The following is a 21814-nucleotide window of genomic DNA, read 5'->3' on the forward strand; positions in this document are numbered from 1 at the left end:
CATGATGTAACATATGGGGAGGGGGGACTGATCATCAGCTGATCTCTGCACTGTTCCCCTCCTAGCACTTCTAGTTCTGGTGCATTCAGGATTAGTGTCTGCAGCCGTAGAACACACCAGCAGGGCCGCACGGACCTATATGATACTACCTGGCCAGGTAACGCTCCTGGCTGCTGTGCAGAGATGACCGGTAATAGCTGGTCGGACGATATAACTCTCATATATGTGCTAAGGCACAAGTATTAGTAATCCATCGCTCAGGTTATCTGGATCCTGGTGATTAGATTTTAGTGGCATTAACCGTGGCATAAAATGTTTCTGATGACGAGATGACTCCTACTCTGTGCTGTTATCCGGTACAGGTGGCTATAGTCCCAACAAGGCCCACACATGCCAGAGATTACACAGATTGGGTAGAACAAGCCAGGGGAAATAACAATATACAGGATCAACCGATGTAGACGGTTCAGATTTTTCTCCTTTTTGCAGCTGTCCACACAGTGTAGTTATGAAAGGATTCAAAATGCACAAAATGTCATGAGACTTGGGGCATAGTGAATGTAACCTTTATGATAAACTGACCTCTTTAAATCTGTTACAATTCTTAAAATGTATAAAACAGAAACGGAAACTGTATGGACATGACATTAGTCACCTTACATGGCAGGAACCTTCTAGGCCCACTCAATGGGCTGGGAGAACTTCTAGCACTCCTCCTCTCTATACCAGAGATTCTCCAGCAAATGTTACAAGCGGTCTGATAGGTTCGTTTTCCTATTACTTCCGTCCTGTGGCTGAGTTGCAAGAATACATGACCTTGTAATGCGTGCGATGTTCTAGAGAAAGGCAGCAAGAATACTGTGTAATGACTTGGTGATAACGCTGTGCAATCCTGTGTCTTTCAGCTTATTGGAGGTTCTGGCTGTGTGTCAGTGTGGTGTACGAGCTGTTCCTTATCTTCATTCTTTTTCAGGTAACTATTCAACTGGTGTCACGCTACTCCATAGGGGTCCCTGGTTGCTACTTGGGTCCTTATGCCCACTAGTTAGCACAAAATAAATGAACTAAACCGTAAGGTCCGCATGGGGGGCGGTACGCGCCCTAACTGAGCAACACCTGAATTGCTGCGTTGGACGCACGCATCTTGTGGCAGCTGGCCCACACAACACAATTCCTGCCATAGTGGTGAGAGCAGAATTTGCCTTTTATTATATAGGATAAGTAGACCAGCATATTAGACAAAATAAGATTATTTTCTGTCCTGGATTTATAGATTACCACTCATGTTACCAAGATAGATAAATGGTCTGACAGTCTCCAATCTGTAATAAGAAGAATCCCATTTCGGACTCCTTGCACTGGAAGGTTCAGAACCTTTTTTAATCCGTACACATGAGGTGCTGAGAGCAGATTAAGATTCGCCAGGGTTTATAGGGGCAGTGGGAGGGAGTTGCGGTGTGGAAGAAGCGTCACTGCTGGCAGAGGGAGTTCCACTGCGGGAGGAGGAGAAGCAGCAGCGCTGCTGGCAAAAAGAGGGCGTTGCGCTGGAGGGGAAGGGGGGCGGAGATTGACTGCAAGAGGGAGTCACTAGCTGGAGAACGGTGTTGGAGTGAGATTGTGAGTGGTGGAATCTCCCTGCTGGGACACCACTAATCTGTCAAAACGGTGATGCGCGCACACTGCTTTCTGGAACCCAAGGTACCAGATTATTTGTGTATTACCTATATCTAATAAATTACATTTTTCTTTTCTTTTGCAGACTGTACATGACGGAAGGCAGTTCATGAAATTTATTGACCCCAAATTGGGGGTTCCTCTGCCAGAACGAGGATATGGTGGAAATTGTCTGATCTATGATCCTGGCAATAAGACTGATCCTTATCACAACTTATGGGTAAGTGTTTCCGCCCTGCTGGAGGTTTCGACATGCAGCCGATAAAGGTATGCATTAAGATCGCCAACTTCGTAGGCTTGTTGTGAACACTTGACATCAAAAAGAAATAAATTGCACGTGTGCTATAGATGTTGTGTGTATTCACCTTCCCTGCAGGTTCATACACCTTAAATTTAACATTTAATAGCGGTGGCAGCCTTTTCGGCATGATATAGATTACCGGCTGCACTTCATTACTAATAGACGCACTGCTTCATAATGAATTGATCAGATGGTCTCAATCTTTCATACAGACCACATAATTGTTTCCTCTGCTGCGTTTTTGCCACAGACACCCTATAACCTGCACACACACGAGAGGCTCTTAGCCATGAATAATTCTCCTTACATGAAAGTTATATAAGCAATTAAAGCACTTTGCCATCTGGTACAAATGGAAGCAGGTTTTCCCTGTTCAGCAATAAGAGCCCATTTTCTGAAGACATTACGAAGGGCTGCACCCTTCCACTTAATAGAGATCGGTTTGTTTTTGCAAGTGGGAGTACCTGGCACTAACCTTTTTGTGATGTTTAACATTGGCTGCTGACTCTGCAGATTGCCGGACAGTGTGGGAAATAGACTGCAGCATATCACAGTTGTGCTTACTGTATATCCTAGCAATGACCCTGCACTGGGAGACTGACAATCACTCCTATCCCACAAGCTCGCTGCCTAGGTGTTATCCTTGGCTCTGAACTTTCCTCTGTTCCCCACATTCGATCTGTCTCGAAATTATGCCACATGCACCTAAACAAAAAAAAAAATTTGTCCTTGCCTTACACAAGACACTGCAAAAACTCTAATCCATGCTCTCATCTTACGCATTGATTATTGCAATGGTCTCCTTATTGGCCTTCCCCAACACAGACTCTCACCACTACATCCATCATGAATGCAGCTGCGAGGCTAATCTTCCTAACCAGACATTCATCGTCTGCAAAGCTACTCTGTCAGTCACTTCATTGGTTACCTGTATTCTACCGTACTCAATACAAAATTATTTTACTTGCACACAAAGCCATAAACCCAAACTACACCAACATACATATCTTCTCTTATCTAAAAGTATCTTCCAACACGACCTCTACGCTCCTCCCAAGATTTGCGTGTCTCTCATCCACACTCATTACTCGCTCCCATTCCCGACTGCAGGACTTTCTTCCAGCTGCACCCACTCTGTGGAATGCCCTCCCAAGCACAATAAGACTCTCTCCTCCAGTCTCCAAACCTATAAGCGTTCCCTCTTCACCTCTCAGGCAAGCGTATCAAATTCCAGAACCAGCCACATAACCTTCATATACCGTTCCTGTCTAATCACATCCCCACTGTACAGGCCACATATCCTCCTTCTTTTTCACACTTTCCATCCTCCCAACCCCTGGGTCACTGTATAATACAGCGCACCAGGAACCTTTGCATTCTGGTGGACTTAATGCAATAAAGAATATCTATCGTTGTGTATCCATGCCTATTTCCCTATAGATTGTAAGCTTGCGTGCAGGGCCCTCCTACCTTTTGACTGTATTTAAATACCCAGTTTGTTGTATAACAATAAACAAACTGGGTATTTACAGACTCCTATTGTAAAGCACAACAGAATATGCTGCGATTTTATAAGACACTGTTGGCAAATAAATGAGAGAGTCCCTGAATTAAAGGCATACACTGCCACATCCATACACTACCATATGACACGTGCTTTAAGGGTGTTTTAGGAAGGGAATTCAATTTATCACTCTCTTGTATGACTTGATTGTGAACTGCGATCTACAGTCCATGTCCTCTGTCCTTTCCCAGGCATTTAAATGACAATCCAGAGTTCATGCATGACATTCCTCACCTGGAACCTTTAGCAGACAGTGCAAGCCTGGCTTACAAAGGATTGCATGGGATTTGTCATCTCTAGCCTCCAGTGACAATGACAAGCAATATAAAGACAAGTTGTCTGGGCAAAGGGCACATTTGGTGCTAATTGCAGGGATCGCTTACCAGCATGGCGCACCACATGCGGTTTGCCAGCCTCCTTACTAGGGAAACACACCTATGGCATACCCGTGTACACTGCTTAGTTACATGAGCCCAGTTCCACATCTACTAGTAGGGCTTACTCCTAAATACACTGTGTCTGAGATTAAAAAGTCTTACCCATGTCCCACTCTGTTTAGAAAACACATGGTCAGATTAAAGGTATTATAGCCTGCATTAAACAGACTGCTACATAGATGTATGTATGCTATACAATAAAACAACAAGGATTATTTTATTAACTACACAAATATTGCAGTAATGCACGTGTTGCGTTTGAAATGCAGCAAGTGTAAGGCCCGTACACACTGGGCAATTTTGAGCTGAAAGCAGATCAATTTTGTTGTTTGAGCTGCTTTCAGCGCCAAAGCTGCCGGAAGGGTACGGTGCAGTGATGAGAGGTGATACGCGCACAGTGATTTGGTGAATAGCCCTTAAGTTCACACCCAGGCTGGTACTGCAGTTTATCCCAATCACATTGGTGGTTGTGACTAACTTCTACCTGCTCCCAAAGCGGAAAGATTCATTGGTTTGGGTTGCTAATAACAGGGCTAGTTCATTCTGTCTAGATGTATAAATGTGCTCTGCACAACAGCTGAACCTCTGGCTTTTTTTGTATTGAGTTGCTGCAACATGATTGGCTGTTTAGATATTTGCATTATTGACTAAGTGTTTCTTCCCAGTTGCGAAGTCTGTCCCCACTGCACTTCCTCACACCATAATCTATGATCCTTTTTATCCGCTCTTGTCGGGGCACTAGGCCATTGATACTGAAGGGGAATTCAAGTAGGTGCAGGAAAAGCTCACCCCGCAGAGAGATTCGGTATATTCCCTGCACTGTAGATGTTGTATTAACATGCGCTAACCATAGAGTCTCTGAGTTTTCCTGCACATTAAATGCAGAAGTCTGCACATACTGGGTCTTAGCATGTGGTGTTCCCGCAGCTCATTGATTAATAGTGCAGCAATCTATGGCAGGCATGTCCAAACTGGCCCTCCAGCTGTTGTGAAACTACACATCCCACCATGCCTTGCCATAGTATTAGCATTCCCTAATAGCAAAACTGTGGCAAGGCATGATGGGACTTGTAGTTTCATGACCGCCGGAGGGCCGTAGTTTGGACATGGCTGATATATGGGTTAAACTCTGCACCTAATTGAATCTCCCACGAGGTGGTACCGTATAATAAAGGTGTATTTACGACAGTAGCCGTTGAGCGCATGCTGCAAATATCTTTCTAGGTAGCCGTGTGGTTAGCTGTGGTATTGCAGGTTTATAACTTGGCTCCGTGTTTGATAATCTTGCACTACTGTCCGAATAGCCAGCAACGCACTATGATTTGATGCTTTTCTACACAAGTAGTATACGGTAAGAGACCGATATTCCTTAAGCCGGGGTTTCCCAACCACAGTCCTCAAGGCTCAGGAGCCGTCCAGGTTTCAAGGTTACCCATACTTAAGCGCAGATGACTACATTGGAATCTGTCATTTTGATTTTACCATCGTTGGATATCACAAAACCTATTTTTAATGTCCCTTGAGCCCTGAGGGTTAGAAACTGTCTTAAGCTAGGTACACACTGATAGATATATCTGCAGATCAATTGATCTGCAGATATATCTACAGACTGATGGGGCAGTATGTGCCCGATCCATCGGAACGGACATCAGGAGTGGGCCGGTGCATTTGCATGCGCCCACCCACTCACCTGTCAGTCACTGCAGGCTGCCGGCGCAGCTGTGTGGGGGAGCGATAAACTGCACACGCAGTACGATGTGCCGATATATCTGAACGATGCCGCTCAGATATATCGCTTGTACACACTGGCCGATGTAGCACCTTAAAACTACAACACATTTTAAATTATTTTAATGCACGTAGTTATTTTATACGTGGCAAATATATTCTTTGTTTGTTTGTGATGCTTTGGAACTGTAGCTCTGTCATGCTAAACAAATATTTTGGCTTATCCGTTTCATATTGTGATTGTTTTTTTTTTTTAGTCCACTATACACCTCACGTGTGTGTTTTTTTGTGTGTGTATATTTATAGATTTTAACTCTGATTTAACTCAGTTTACAAACTAGACAAAGTAATTTAGCCCTAATATGGAGAGACCTGTGTTATTTCCCTTTACAAATGAAGTCTACTCACAAGTCGGGTGGATACTATACAATTCTGTACCGGTCTCTTCCAGTTATCCTGGGTCTTTGCTGTTTATGTGCTTTTTATGTTTGTCTTATACAGTGGACAGAATAACGCCTAAGTTTGTATTGCTTTCACATTAACTAAACATTTATTTTATTATTTAGGATAAAATGGATGGCTTCGTACCTGCACACTTTCTTGGTTGGTATATAAAAGTGAGTGGTGATCAGACTTAATTCGTTCTATATATATGTATTTAAATTGAGTTGATTTTACTTGTGTGAGAATCTATTTTTATAATTTTATGCATTTTCTAAGATGCTTAACCTGGAATCCTGTTTCTTGTCCACCTAGACACTAGTGATAAGGGACTGGTGGATGTGTATGATCATCAGCGTTATGTTTGAGTTCCTGGAGTACAGCTTAGAGCACCAGCTGCCCAATTTCAGTGAATGTTGGTGGGATCATGTAAGTTGCTACTTCACCACTCCATGTGCCATCTAGTTCTGTCTTGTGTACTTGACAGTTAATATAAGAGTTCCCAGCTGTGCGCCCTGGGGTACCTGCACAGTATGGGTCTTAGGGTGGACGATTAGAAATTTGACACTCGTTAGGTCTACCACTATTGGTCAACAGGCATATTGGGGTCAATGCATTAAAATGGTCAACATGGCTTAGGTCAACAGGGTTAAAAGGTTGACCTCATGTGGACCTATTGACAACCTATTTAATGCCGACCCCATCCCATCCTGGATTGGTGGACCAGGACCAATCCAAATGACTGTTTTGTTTGCTGTGGCTTGCAGAAAAGTACAGTGTCATCTCCTCTCTTATGAATATACAGAGATGTCCTCATACGTGTTTCCTGCAGCCTTCACAAGTGACACATCTTATACCCCTTTTACACTGCACTTGTTAAACGGTATATTGCCGTCTTCCCCCCATTTCTAAACGTTTAAGGCTGCAGCGGGAAAGCACCAGTGTTGATTTACCGGTTAAAGATAACCGGTATTTCAACACGTTTAAAAAGTCCTACACGTTTCAGAGCCGTTTTTTATGCAGTGAGAATGGCTCTCAAACGGTATTTAGTAAAAACAACAGACTACAGACCTGTGATAGGCTGTCCCCTGCATTCTGCCTTGAAACGTGTTCAGGGGATTAAACGGGTTGACTGATGTGAATGGTACTTAAACGGTACTTAAAACGGCAATCTACTGTGAAGGCTCAGACCTGTTTTAAATACTATAAATGTTTTGGCAGTGTGAAAGCGGTATTTGAGTCCTGAAGAGGGTTGTACAGCTATAGCCATGCTCGTTGTTGCTGCACCATTGACTCTCATACTGTTTTGGCGCTTCATTGTTGGGGCGTGGAATCACTACTCAGATCCAACGCAACGCAGTGTGTCTGAGCCGCGGGAGCAAATTAGTCGCACACGCATGGCAACGGGATCACGCCACATATGTTGCATGTGGTAATGACGCGCAACGATAAGCGTGGCTACATCTGTATGTTGGTCCAGCTCATAGAACACACACTTGTTGGCTTGAAGTTGGGCGATTACTCTTAATTCCATCGTCCTTATGCAGCTTTAGCCCATAACCCCCTTTGTAGCAAAGTTGCCTGATTTTTAGGAGAAGCTCAATCTCCGTGCTGGTTTTGGCCTTTGACTAAAAAAAAAAAAAAAAATGAATAATAAAAAAAAAAAAAGCGTGGAAATCCCAATCCAAGTCACTTTGTCTTTAGGTATAGTGCGACAATGCTTCTGGAATGTTCTGTTTCATGAGTGGGGCGTCAGGATTTACCTGCTGCAGTCCAGTTAAACTGAGTATTTGAGCATACCCAGTACTGCCTGCTACGGCAACTTGCCTAATGTAATTCTTACCAATAGTCTAGTATTTACAGTTCATGCACGAACATTGCATGTTTTCCATGTTTCCTCACAGTATCACATAAGTGTCATAATAACCAACTGTGGATCTTTTGAAATGTCAAGTCCGTAATGAATTTGCCTGTGCTAAAACAAGGAGATATGCAAAACATGCACTTTTATACCCCTTTCAGACTGCAAATGCAGGGTCGCACCAGGACTTTTAAAGTGTTCAGTCCCGGTGTGACCCTGCATGTGCGGTCTGTTCAGGTTGCAGCAGCGAAGCGGCAATATTGCCGGTTCGCAGACTTCATGTGGGGGAGCGTTGGCGCATCATCGGGGAAGGAGGCAGCGCTTAGAGCTGGTGCTGCTCCAAGTGCTGCCGCCTCCACAGTGTGAACGGGAAACATGGCAACGAACCGGTAAGAACTCTGCACTTTACACAGTTCGGATTGCCGTGTTGCTACTGGTTAGCTGTAACCAGTAACCCCTTTCACATTGCACTAATTACCGGGTCGAACCATCAAGAAACCGGCTTATACCCGGTAATTAGGTGCGATGTATTTGTGAAACCCTTTGCTTATTTATCCCCCACCACAACCTCATCCAGGGCCCTTGTCTCCCCAAGTGTTACATTGAATATTGACAGACATTATTTTCCGTTGTTTTTTATTTTATTGTCTTTACTGTATTTGCATTTCGTGTCAATGTTGTTTCGAAATAATGCATATTATGCAGAATATTGTGTTTAATTACTCCTATTTAAACGCATTAAGCCTGGTGCACATTAGACGATGCTGCAAACGATATGATGTCATTCATGGTTTCCTGTGAACTCCTTTTTGTTCAGTTATCTACAGCAAAGTTCCCAAAAAAAATAAATAGTACATAGGTAATCCTTTTTTAGAACAATAGTCTTAGTGGGGTATTGAATCTGGGTTTCCGAATTTCGGAATGTCCCTACAATCAGATACCCGGGCCATTTTTTATTTTCACAATTCAATGTTTCGGCTGTGGAGAGTCAGAAAGTCAGAGGATTGATGAAAGCACAGCCCTTTTATCGGAAAAACAGCCATGGATTCGACAATCCACGGTCGTTTCCTTAACCGTTCTTCTATGCCTTGTAAAAAAAAAAAAAGTAAACAACCCCCCCTCTCTTAACCGAAGGTTAGATAAAATTGGATATGGTGTGACTACTGTTGTGACACTTCTATGCATATATCAGATATATGTATATAGAGAGATTTTGTATCATTTATATTTTTAGCTTCATAAATGCTATTTAATTCCTTTTATCTTAATAACTTAATATGTATCTGGTTCTATGGCTTTCAGTTTAGCTCATAAATAGCAATTAAAAGGGATTTTCACTTTGAAAAGTGACTATATATAGATACCGGGTGGAACAAGTGATCGGGGGGCACTAGTCCTAAATAAAAAAAAACAAAACAATTTGTTCTAGCCTACACCGTGACGCCTAATTCTATTAGATGTGATCATTGTTCATTTTTTGTTTTTACATCTGTTGCCTTTCCAGTGATATAAGTGACCCTGAAACTGAAAATTGAAATACTATCTTCTTTTATTTTACAGTGGATAATGGATGTCCTAGTGTGTAATGGTTTTGGAATTTATTGTGGTATGAAGACACTTAAATGGCTATCGATGAAACCCTATCAATGGCAGGGCCTTTGGAACATTCCCACATACAGGTATGCTGAGACTGCAGCTACATATTATGTTACTAGTATGCGCGCTCAAAGCAAATGTTTTGAAAGCTAGTCTACTATCTTGTGATTGCCTCTGTGTTTGTGTAGGTGTGAGAAAGATGTAGTTTCTCTTGCTGCCAACAGATGGCAGTCTTTTGGAGACACCCAAATGGACAATAGGAAATGTAAAGGATGGTCAACTACTATTCTTGCTGTCTTTGCAACACCCCGAAAATGTGAGAGTCTTAATTGCATATGCTAGGTTCCAGAACATGCACAGTGCAAAAATACGCAGCATATGCTTACCCCACAGGATCACATTTAACAATACATCAGTCCTTGTATAAGGACTCCTATTCTAGAAAGATAATGTGTTTAGACAAAATGCCGGACTGCTGCGGTTTTGTAGCCATTTGATACAGGTTGAGAATCCCTTATCCAAATTATTCCGAAAACCATACATTCCAGAAACTGAAAAAGTTTCCTTGCTAAAAGCATTACTGGGGACATCTGCAACAGCACTACCGAGGACATGATATGTAACTGGCATTACTGCGGACATCTGCAACAGGACTACCGAGGACATGATATGTAACTGGCACTACGTGGACATCTGCAACAGGACTACTTAGGACATGATATGTAACTGGCACAACTGGGGACATGATATGTAACTGGCACAACTGGGGACATCTGTAACTGGCATTACTGCGGACATCTGCAGCAGGACTTCCGAGGACATATGTAACTGGCTCTACCGCGGACATCTGCAACAGGACTATTGAGGACATGATATGTAACTGGCACTACCGCGGACATCTGCAACAGGACTACCCAGGACATGATATGTAACTGGCACTACCGCGGACATCTGCAACAGGACTACCCAGGACATGATATGTAACTGGCACTACCACGGACATCTGCAACAGGACTACCGAGGACATGATATGTAACTGGCACTACCGCGGACATCTGCAACAGGACTACCCAGGACATGATATGTAACTGGCACTACCGCGGACATCTGCAACAGGACTACCGAGGACATGATATGTAACTGGCACTACGTGGACATCTGCAACAGGACTACTTAGGACATGATATGTAACTGGCACAACTGGGGACATCTGTAACTGGCATTACTGCGGACATCTGCAGCAGGACTTCCGAGGACATATGTAACTGGCTCTACCGCGGACATCTGCAACAGGACTATTGAGGACATGATATGTAACTGGCACTACAGCGGACATCTGCAACAGGACTACCCAGGACATGATATGTAACTGGCACTACCGCGGACATCTGCAACAGGACTACCCAGGACATGATATGTAACTGGCACTACCACGGACATCTGCAACAGGACTACCGAGGACATGATATGTAACTGGCACTACCGCGGACATCTGCAACAGGACTACCCAGGACATGATATGTAACTGGCACTACCGCGGACATCTGCAACAGGACTACTGAGGACATAATATGTAACTGGCACTACCGCGGACATCTGCAACAGGACTACCCAGGACATGATATGTAACTGGCACTACCGCGGACATCTGCAACAGGACTACCCAGGACATGATATGTAACTGGCACTACTGCGGACATCTGCAACAGGACTACCCAGGACATGATATGTAACTGGCACTACCGCGGACATCTGCAACAGGACTACTGAGGACATAATATGTAACTGGCACTAAACATCTGCAAGACAATGATTGCTTGGCAATAAAATTCAATATCTGAGATCGTACAAATATTTTGTCATGTTTTGAAACCTTGTTTTATGCACAAATTTAAATATATTTGTGTATTTCATGTGGTGTGTGTGTGTGTGTGTGTGTGTGTGTGTATATCTCTATCTCATAGGTTATGGCTTGTGTAGATGCCACTTGAAGTAGGGTTAAAATGTCCCCACTATTGTGTTCGGGATTATAAACTATGTAATTATTGCCAATTCTGTTTTCTGTATCCAGAGGGAAAATGAAGAGAATTGCCTTCCAGTTCACACCGTACAGCTGGGTGAAGTTTGAATGGAAGCCAGCCTCAAATCTTCGCAGATGGTTAGCAGTGTGTGGAATTATATTTGTAGTAAGTAACTTTAGATGAATCTACTAATTACAATCCGCTTTAATTTTATTTTATTTTTTTCAATCTTAAAACTGAGCAACCGTGTCGGAGGCCACCCAGTGCTTGTTATGCTCCGTGTCCGTTTGGACATGTATGTATGTATGTATGTATGTATGGGACTAATATGGAGGTTTTGCTGAAGCACAGATCTTCTGTACCTTTATTGTGGAGTCACAAGACTGCCGTCATTCTTCAATACTCTCAAAGGGACAATGCTATGTGTAATATCAAGAGAAACCTCTCCTTGGCAGAAGCTGTCAGTGTGGTTGCCTAATTTCCATTGCAATGTTGTAGGATGTTGAGGTGTTGCACCTACATAAGGGCTTCATTCTGCAGCAGCTTGCGAGAAGGCATGCCATTGGGAAATGTATCCTGCATCAAAGGTGGGGAATCTTGTGTCATTCATGTGACTTATCACCCCTGTTCCCCGATGCCGTGAGGGGGGTCCAAGTCGCAGGTCAGACCCTCCCACTCAGGTCCAATGTGAGCCGGACCGTGAATTGGACCCAATGGCATGTCATATACATCCAGTTTGGCCAGATTTCTCAGCCTGATCTATCGGGAACGGGTGAAATCGGCCCAAATCGCTGTAGCGTATGGGGGCACTTACAGAAATCTCAAATTAAATAGTCAGCATTGACTAAATCTGTATTGTTCGTCTCATGCGTACAACTGGCACAAGCTGCTAAACAGTGTTTCTCTTGGAAATTCCCTTAAGTGATATTGAACCAATGTTAACTAAGCGCTAAGACATTTTTTTTATGTTGTATACTTAAAATGATATTGTGGTACCTGAATTTGGGTATATTGCGCTCTACCTGATTTATGTGCGTGGTGCTGCTTATCCTAAGGGTTGTCCAGAACCCTTTACTTACAGTTTTGATTAGGTGGATGGATAGCGCACTCTATGGTTTGCTTGTAGTGAGAATCAGTTGGGGAAGAGGGGAGGGGGAGGGGGGGAAGAGAGGTGAGGGTGGAGGTGGGATGGGCGAAGAGAAGTTTAAGGTGTGGGGGGTGGGAAAGAGGTTGGATGGGTAACTATGGTTACTAAATAACAGTCAGGATGGTAGTGGTAAAATAAGGAATTTTTATTTGTTTAAGATAACAATAATGGGTGGATGCTCCAATGGAGCTGGTGTCGACACAGTCCAATAAGGGGTGTCGATAAATGTCGGAGGACACCTTGCTGTCCCTATGGGAGCCCTTGCGGGGATTGGGATGCCAACAGGTTCCCTTTTACCAAATGTCCTAACAGGACCTACCCTTTTACCATATGTTAGGACATATGGTAAAAGGGAACCTGTTGGCATCCTAATCCCCGCAAGGGCTACCATAGGGGACAGCAAGGTGTCCTCCGACATTTATCGACACCCCTTATTGGACTGTGTCGACACCAGCTCCATTGGAGCATCCACCCATTATTGTTATCTTAAACAAATAAAAATTCCTTATTTTACCACTACCATCCTGACTGTTATTTAGTAACCATAGTTACCCATCCAACCTCTTTCCCACCCCCCACACCTTAAACTTCTCTTCCCCCATCCCACCTCCACCCTCACCTCTCTTCCCCCCCCCCTCCCCCTCCCCTCTTCCCCAACTGATTCTCACTACAAGCAATTGTGGTACCTGAGCCATAATCCTATGTAAATCGGCGCTGACATTACTGTTCTGTCATTTTGATGGATCTATAATATTTGATGTACATTTGATAAATGTATAATATTCATAATATAGGTTTAGAACAATGTTTATCGAATAAACGATATTGTATTCTATAAACGCAATGAATTGACACTTTCCCAGTTCTAGAATTAGACTAATACACCAAGGTATTAAGATGGCACTCTTCAGTGATGGAACCGGAAAGTGTCTGTTCACATGTAGTGACACTTCCCTTTCTGCCCTGAGGAATATGCACATTACACACAATCTGTACTATCCTTTAATAGTTTTGTGCACAGACCACCATCACAAAGCAAAGACGTCACAATCTCTGTCATACTCAAATGTTTGTTGGATTATGGAATATTTTGGATTTTTCCAATATGGGAGGCTCAGCCTGTATTATCTAGCGAGCCTTATACTAACTTATGTTGGCGTTACTGGTGACTTAATAGATGGTCTAACGACACCACTCTCTCGCTGGTCTTTATTTGCCATAACTGTTACTTGTATTCTGAGCCGCTGATGTATATAGCCAGCTCCGCACCCATTGCACTGCGTGGAACAGTCTGACTAGCGTATGACTGTAATTCATGCACCAAATACATTTTCAGCACTTTAAAGGATCTAGGAGTAGATTTATTAAGCTCGGTGAAGTGATAAAGTGTCTGTTTTTTATCACCGGCCAATCAGCTCCTACCTGTCATTTTTCAAACCAAGCCTGTAAGTTCACAGTTAGGAGCTGATTGGCCGGTGATAAAAAAAAACCCAGACACTTTATCACTTCACCGAGCTTAATAAATCTGCTCCCTAGTGTGTCCACTTGTTTATAAGGATCTTGTAGTGATAGCGAGTGACAACCCTTGCTCACATTTCTCCTGGGGAATGTCCCAGTTATGTCCTAGGGCCTCACACTGAGTGATGTGTTGTAGCAGCCACTCTTGGACCGTGACAGAAGCTAAGTGTTCTATTTCTTCTGTATGGGCACTACTTCTTGCTTGGCTCACACATGTTCTAATATACTGAATCTTAAGGTGTCAATACACTAGTGCGGTGTGGCTTTTTTCACACGATTTTGACCCTTTGGACCTATAAATCGTGTGTAAAGTGCCATATCGTATGTATTTTACCTCAGATTCTGGTCTGTGGATGGGATCCAGAGAGTCATGGCTGTCACAAGGATCCGTTGTATCCCGCAGTCATGACTGTGATGGGATACGATACATTGTATGTAATAGGACCGCATACGATGTATCATATGCAATCCTAGCTGCCGGCGGGTAGTTTTCTGAGGTATAGTATGTGATGGTTCATGCACGGTACCTCTCAAGTGTATGGGGGCCTTTACTTTGGTGGCTCGTTACGTAAAATGGCGAGACTGGACCTTATTCTGGTCCTCATGCAACACTGCAAATGTCACAGCGTTGTGTGTGGACCAAGTGCCGGCCGCCCACACCCTCCCCTCACACGAGCCGATCCCCCACATGGCTGCGAATGTCACAGCGTTGTGTGTGGACCAAGTACCGGCCGCCCACACCCTCCCCTCACACGAGCCGATCCCCCCACATGGCCGTGAATGTCACAGCGTTGTGTGTGGACCAAGTGCCGGCCGCCCACACCCTCCCCTCACACGAGCCGATCCCCCACATGGCTGTGAATGTCACAGCGTTGTGTGTGGACCATGTACCGGCCGCCCACACCCTCCCCTCACACGAGCCGATCCCCCACATGGCCGTGAATGTCACAGCGTTGTGTGTGGACCAAGTGCCGGCCACCCACACCCTCTCCTCACACAAGCCGATCCCCCACATGGCTGTGACTGTCACAGCGTTGTGTGTGGACCAAGTACCGGCCACCCACACCCTCCCCTCACACGAGCCGATCCCCCACATGGCCGTGAATGTCACAGCGTTGTGTGTGGACCAAGTGCCGGCCACCCACACCCTCTCTTCACACGAGCCGATCCCCCACATGGCCGTGAATGTCACAGCGTTGTGTGTGGACCAAGTATCGGCCGCCCACACCCTCCCCTCACACGAGCCGATCCCCCACATGGCCGTGAATGTCACAGCGTTGTGTGTGGACCAAGTGCCGGCCGCCCACACCCTCCCCTCACACAAGCCGATCCCCCACATGGCAGTGAATGGATGAGTTGCATAATCATTCATTCACAGCCGAGGAGAAATCATTCAATGATTGTCAATCATCAAATGATTTCTCCAGCGCTCACAGATCAGACACCTCTATTACCGCTTTCACACTGCCTAAACGTTTTAAAAAACGGTATTTATAACTGGTCTGAGCCTTCACATTGCAGTAGATTACCGTTTAAGTACCATTCACATCAGTCAACCCGTTTAATCCCCTGATCACGTTTCAAGGCAGAATGCAGGGGCCGGCCTATCACAGGTCTGTAATCTGTTGTTTTTACTAAATACCGTTTCAGAGCCATTCTCACTGCATAAAAAACGGCTCTGAAACGTGTAGGACTCTGCTAAACGTGTTGAAATACCGGTTATCTTTAACCGGTAAATGAACTCTGGCTGTTTCCCACTGCAGCCTTAAACATTTTAAAATGGAAAAAAATGGCAATATACTGTTTAACAAGTGCGGTGTGAAAGGGGTATCGGATGTCTCTGATCCGCGAGCGCTCTGCGATAAGTAGGCGGGCAGCTGACGTCAGTTGCCCGCCCACACCAGCCGATTACCATGGGAACACCCAGCGGTTTCACGGGAACGCCCATGAATGATTGCTGCCTTAAAAGAAATGAGAACTCGCTCAAAGTATCACATTTCTCACAGGTTATTATAAAAGTATAAGATTGATTGTGCATATACTGTGAATACCATAGCGCAGGTCTCCAGCTATACTTTAATATACTGTATATCTAGCAGAAAACACCTTTCCTATATATTCCTAACCATGCTTTCTCCTCCTTAGTTTTTACTGGCAGAACTCAACACATTTTACCTCAAATTTGTCCTGTGGATGCCTCCAGAACACTACCTGGTTTTATTGCGGTTGGTGTTTTTCGTCAACGTGGGTGGTGTGGCCATGAGAGAAATCTACGATTTCATGGACGACTTGTAAGTTGTGCTTCTGCATTGTAGTGGTTTTTTTTTGGTGTGTCCAAGCTTTACATTATGGCCGGTCCATCTGGCATGTGTCTCCTTAGCGCCAAGTAGCCATTACCACCTGCCTCGACGAGCACATTACTGGAGCTGCTGGGGGATCCACTGGGAACACAATCTGTATCCCCAGTGGATGGGTCCGTAGGTGCAGTAATGTGCGTGTCCCCTTGTTCGCCCAGCGCCCTCTCCAACGTTCACATTCCAGCAGACAGTGATGGTGGACAGAGCACCGGATGTGATATTGGCTTCAGTCACATGATCTCTAGTGCTCCATTTGGCTGCCAGTGTCACACTGTGACACTGATGGAGGGCAGAGATCCCTCCCACAGTGCTGAAAAAGAGGTGCGCAGTCTTGGCGGGGAACAGTCGTCTGAGGATAGTCATTATGGTCATGATTTACACATTATTGTGACGGCACCTGCCCGGTTACTTTTTGATGCCACTCAGCTGAAAAAATTCTGAGAACACCTCCGTTATTGTTAATCTGTCGCTTTGAGTGCAGGTTTTCAGAGCGTGTGAATGTAGCAATCGCGTTAGAGATTTACCGGCTAACCGACACTAGATGGCAGCATAATGTGCACTGTGTGAATCTTCCATTAATGCTGCACTACAACATAGGAATATACAGTGTACTGTGGCCTCCTCTGGAACCCTGGGGTTACACATGCAACAGGGTTTTTTGTTGTTTTTAGGGATTTTAATGATTTTCTTTTTTCACAAATATTAAATGGGAGGATGAGAGAGGGAAGATTTAATTGCAAACCATAATTTCTTGGTTTCAAACGTTTTTAGCGTTTTAACATAGGTTTGTTAGTACATTGTGCTTTCCTGCTCTTGTGGAACTACACTTCCCAGCATGCCCTGCCAGTGTTAACATGTTGGAAGGCCACATGTTGAAATCCACCTGTCCTAGAGGATCTGAGAGTCAGTCCTTTGTTGCTGTAAGGTGGAATGCACACGGGATGATTTTATCCCATTTTCTAAGCGATCTGTCCAGATCACTTAGATAAGGCATGTCCAAAGTCAGGCCCGTGATGTCATTTCAAGCGGCCCGCAGCCTCCAGCTGGAAGTGGGCAGAGCATCAGATGTGGGAAGCACAGGACACTAAAGGTGGGTCCCCGGCGAGCGCACCTTTACCTTGCTGTCTGCTGCAGTGAGGAGGTGCCGGCCGCCACAGTCAGATGTGTTTGGCGTCCTACCCCTGCTGCTGCAATCGTATATCACCCTACTCCACAATCAGTGACAGCAGTGTTTGGGGAGGGGGTGCAGCAAGGGGGAAGCTTGCTCCCGAAACATGCAGAACGAAGGAGGGCGGCAGCAGAGGGGGGGCCCAAGCATCTCCTGTCCTTGCAGTGCCTGCTTTGCCTCTCCTTCCGCTCGCTCACACAAGGGGCTGGGAAACATACAGAGAAGGAAGGGGGCAGAGTGGGGGACATACAGTGAAGGAGGGTCAGGCTGGGGGACATACAGTGAATGGGGGCAGTGATGGCTATTCAGAGAAGGGGGAGCAGGGGCAGGCTGGGGGACATACAGTGAATGGGGGCAGTGATGGCTATTCAGAGAAGGGGGAGCAGGGCCAGGCTGGGGGACATACAGTAAATGGGGGCAGAGTGGGGTACATAGTGAATGGGGGTCATACAGTGAAGGAGGGTCAGGCTTGGGGACTTACAATGAATGGAGGCACTGATGGACATTAAGAGAAGAGGGGCAGAGTGAATGGGTGCAGAGTGGGGGACATACAGTGAAGGAGGAGCAGGCTGGGGGAAATACAGTGAAGGGGCAGGCTGGGGGACATAGAGTGAATGGGGGCAGAGTGGGGGATCATTCTGATGTGTAATGATTCAAAGAATGTCAGGCTGAATGGTCGGCCCCCACACATTTACACTTCACCAAATCTGGCCCTCGTCGCAAAAAGTTTGGACACCCCTGGCTTAGATAGTAAGCCTGGATCCCTTTTTGTGTATGCCCCCCAAGCAACTGCGATGCATTGTCGCGTATCGTAATCTCCCACTCAGATCTTGTGGTCAAGATTTAGTCAGATCGCGATACATGTGGGTCAAGAAACTTAGCACAGATCACTCCGCACACATCGCTGGTGCATACCATGTGTGTCAGGGGTGTGTGCTGAGCGATCTATGCTAAACTATATCACTCAGCACACATCGCTGGTGCATACCATGTGTGTCAGGGGGGTGTGCTGAGCGATCTATGCTAAACTATATCACTCAGCACACATCGCTGGTGCATACCATGTGTGTCAGTGGTGTGTGCTGAGCGATCTATGCTAAACTATATCACTCCGCACACATCGCTGGTGCATACCATGTGTGTCAGGGGTGTGTCCTGAGCGATCTATGCTAAACTATATCACTCCGCACACATCGCTGGTGCATACCATGTGTGTCAGGGGTGTGTCCTGAGCGATCTATGCTAAACTATATCACTCCGCACACATCGCTGGTGCATACCATGTGTGTCAGGGGTGTGTGCTGAGGGATCTATGCTAAACTATATCACTCCGCACACATCGCTGGTGCATACCATGTGTGTCAGGGGTGTGTCCTGAGCGATCTATGCTAAACTATATCACTCCGCACACATCGCTGGTGCATACCATGTGTGTCAGGGGTGTGTGCTGAGCGGTCTATGCTAAACTATATCACTCAGCACACATCGCTGGTGCATACCGTGTGTGCTGAGGGATCTATGCTAAACTATATCACTCCGCACACATCGCTGGTGCATACCATGTGTGTCAGGGGTGTGTTCTGAGCGATCTATGCTAAACTATATCACTCAGCACACATCGCTGGTGCATACCATGTGTGTCAGGGGTGTGTTCTGAGCGATCTATGCTAAACTATATCACTCAGCACACATCGCTGGTGCATACCATGTATGTCAGGGGTGTGTGCTGAGCGATCTATGCTAAACTATATCACTCCGCACACATCGCTGGTGCATACCATGTGTGTCAGGGGTGTGTTCTGAGCGATCTATGCTAAACTATATCACTCAGCACACATCGCTGGTGCATACCATGTGTGTCAGGGGGGTGTGCTGAGCGATCTATGCTAAACTATATCACTCAGCACACATCGCTGGTGCATACCATGTGTGTCAGGGGTGTGTCCTGAGCGATCTATGCTAAGCTATATCACTCAGCACACATCGCTGGTGCATACCATGTGTGTCAGGGGTGTGTCCTGAGCGATCTATGCTAAACTATATCACTCAGCACACACCGCTGGTGCATACCATGTGTGTCAGGGGTGTGCCCTGAGCGATCTATGCTTAACTATATCACTCAGCACACACCGCTGGTGCATACCATGTGTGTCAGGGGTGTGTGCTGAGCGATCTATGCTAAACTATATCACTCAGCACACACCGCTGGTGCATACCATGTGTGTCAGGGGTGTGTGCTGAGCGGTCTATGCTAAACTATATCACTCCGCACACATCGCTGGTGCATACCATGTGTGTCAGGGGTGTGTGCTGAGCGATGTATGCTAAACTATATCACTCAGCATGGTGTTGAAGTCGCCTGGTGTAGGCTTTCGCTGACCAATTCTGCTTTAGGGTTGGCTTAAGTGTTACATCATACACTACATCAGGCTTGTCCAACCCGCGGCCCTCCAGATGTGCTAAAACTACACATCCCAGCATGCCTTGCCACAATTTGGCTATTAGGGAATGCTAGAATGATGGCAATGCATGCTGGGATGTGTAGTTTTAGCACATCTGGAGGGCCGCAGGTTGGACGTGCCTGCACTACATCATACACTTGTCTTTCCTACAGAGATGTGACATATATTTTGCTGTGAAAGTAATTTATGTACTGAGTGATATCCTCTTCTTCACTCGTACATGTCTGCAGTTATAATTGTGTTTAAACAAATGATAAACCATTTAATTCCCAGTAATTGGATTTTTCTTTTCTTCTTTAGACATTTCTACAAAAAACTGGGCCAGCAAGCATGGATGGTAGCGGCGATCACCGTGACAGAGTTCCTGATTGTTGTAAAATACGACCCTTACACCCTAACGCTACCTATACCGTTCTATGTCACGCAGTGTTGGATCCTGGGTATAGTCCTTGTACTCCTGTGGACAGCATGGCGTTTCTTTATCAGGTATGAGCACCGAAGCAGATGATGCAAGTAGTAAGGCAGCCCATCAAAACGGCAGAACAGCATAACCTTTAATAACTGCCACTGCACTCCCGAACAGCGCAACACTTGCAGTTCCATCTAGTAGCCTCCATTGCGCAAAACCTTTGAATCCCCCCATAGAGGTGAAGTGCAGTGTTTGCCTTTTGTTATATGGGATTATGACACTTTAAATGATAGCCGAAAATGAGCAGCTTGTATTTTTTTTATGCAGTCTGAGAGCCAGATGCACTAAACTTCAAAAGTGATAAAATGGACAGTGATAAACAACCAACCAATCAGCTCCTGCCTGTCATTTTTCAAACACAGCCTGTGGCATAACGGGTAGGAGCTGATTGGCTGGCTGTTTATGAACTCCATTTTATCACTTTTTAAGCTTAGTGGATCATGTGGTACTGCTATTATGTAGATGTTCTAACAACCACTAGTGCATCCCTGAGAGTAGCCGTGATAATTGCTTACATGGTCTTTTTTCTGGGTAAAAGGCCCAGATATCACTATACACATCTGTAAGTAAGCCACCATTGCTTCTCTATCACTGTTAATCACCAACTTGACCACAATGCATTCTAATTAAACATGAACTATGGAGCCCTCATTTTGCTGTTATGACACATAAATAACTAGACCGAATATCTTCAAGAAACAGAAATGTAATATATAAAGAGGGAGCAAATTATACATGAGACATATATATTTTTTATGATGTATGGTAGGGTGGTGGGAAGATTTAATTATTTAAATATCAGGGATTTCAGACCCTATAACGTTTCCATTACTCTGAATTCTTTGGGGTTTGTTTACTAAGATGGGAGTTCTATTAAAGATTGGATGTTGCTACGGGCAACCCATTCAAATTCTATTTTTCTTGAAGGTGCTAAAGAAGTCGATTGGTTGTTATGGGGAACATCCCATTTTCATAAATTCATTGTTTACTTTCCTCATGCATGAGCACAACCTGGATTTGGTTCTAGGTCTGTGGTTGCCCATAAGGGGTTTCCCATTAGTAAGTTGGAA

At 45.0% G+C, this 21814-nt stretch overlaps 1 protein-coding gene across 2 annotated transcripts in view; it reads left to right on the top strand.

Moving 5' to 3' along the window:
- PTDSS2 (phosphatidylserine synthase 2) overlaps window positions 1-21814 on the top strand; it is a 70710-nt gene that overhangs the window by 42849 nt on the left and 6047 nt on the right. For both annotated transcript variants that reach the window (XM_083164150.1, XM_083164151.1), the window contains 8 exons: window positions 906-973; window positions 1760-1894; window positions 6271-6321; window positions 6461-6574; window positions 9567-9685; window positions 11674-11788; window positions 16434-16579; window positions 20576-20761. In XM_083164150.1, coding sequence (XP_083020276.1) covers window positions 906-973; window positions 1760-1894; window positions 6271-6321; window positions 6461-6574; window positions 9567-9685; window positions 11674-11788; window positions 16434-16579; window positions 20576-20761 — 934 coding nt within the window. The remainder of the gene's footprint in view (window positions 1-905; window positions 974-1759; window positions 1895-6270; window positions 6322-6460; window positions 6575-9566; window positions 9686-11673; window positions 11789-16433; window positions 16580-20575; window positions 20762-21814) is intronic.

This window comes from Crinia signifera, chromosome 11 (genome assembly GCF_055691185.1).
Source record: "Crinia signifera chromosome 11, ASM5569118v1, whole genome shotgun sequence".
In the NCBI taxonomy this organism is placed as follows: domain Eukaryota; kingdom Metazoa; phylum Chordata; class Amphibia; order Anura; family Myobatrachidae; genus Crinia; species Crinia signifera.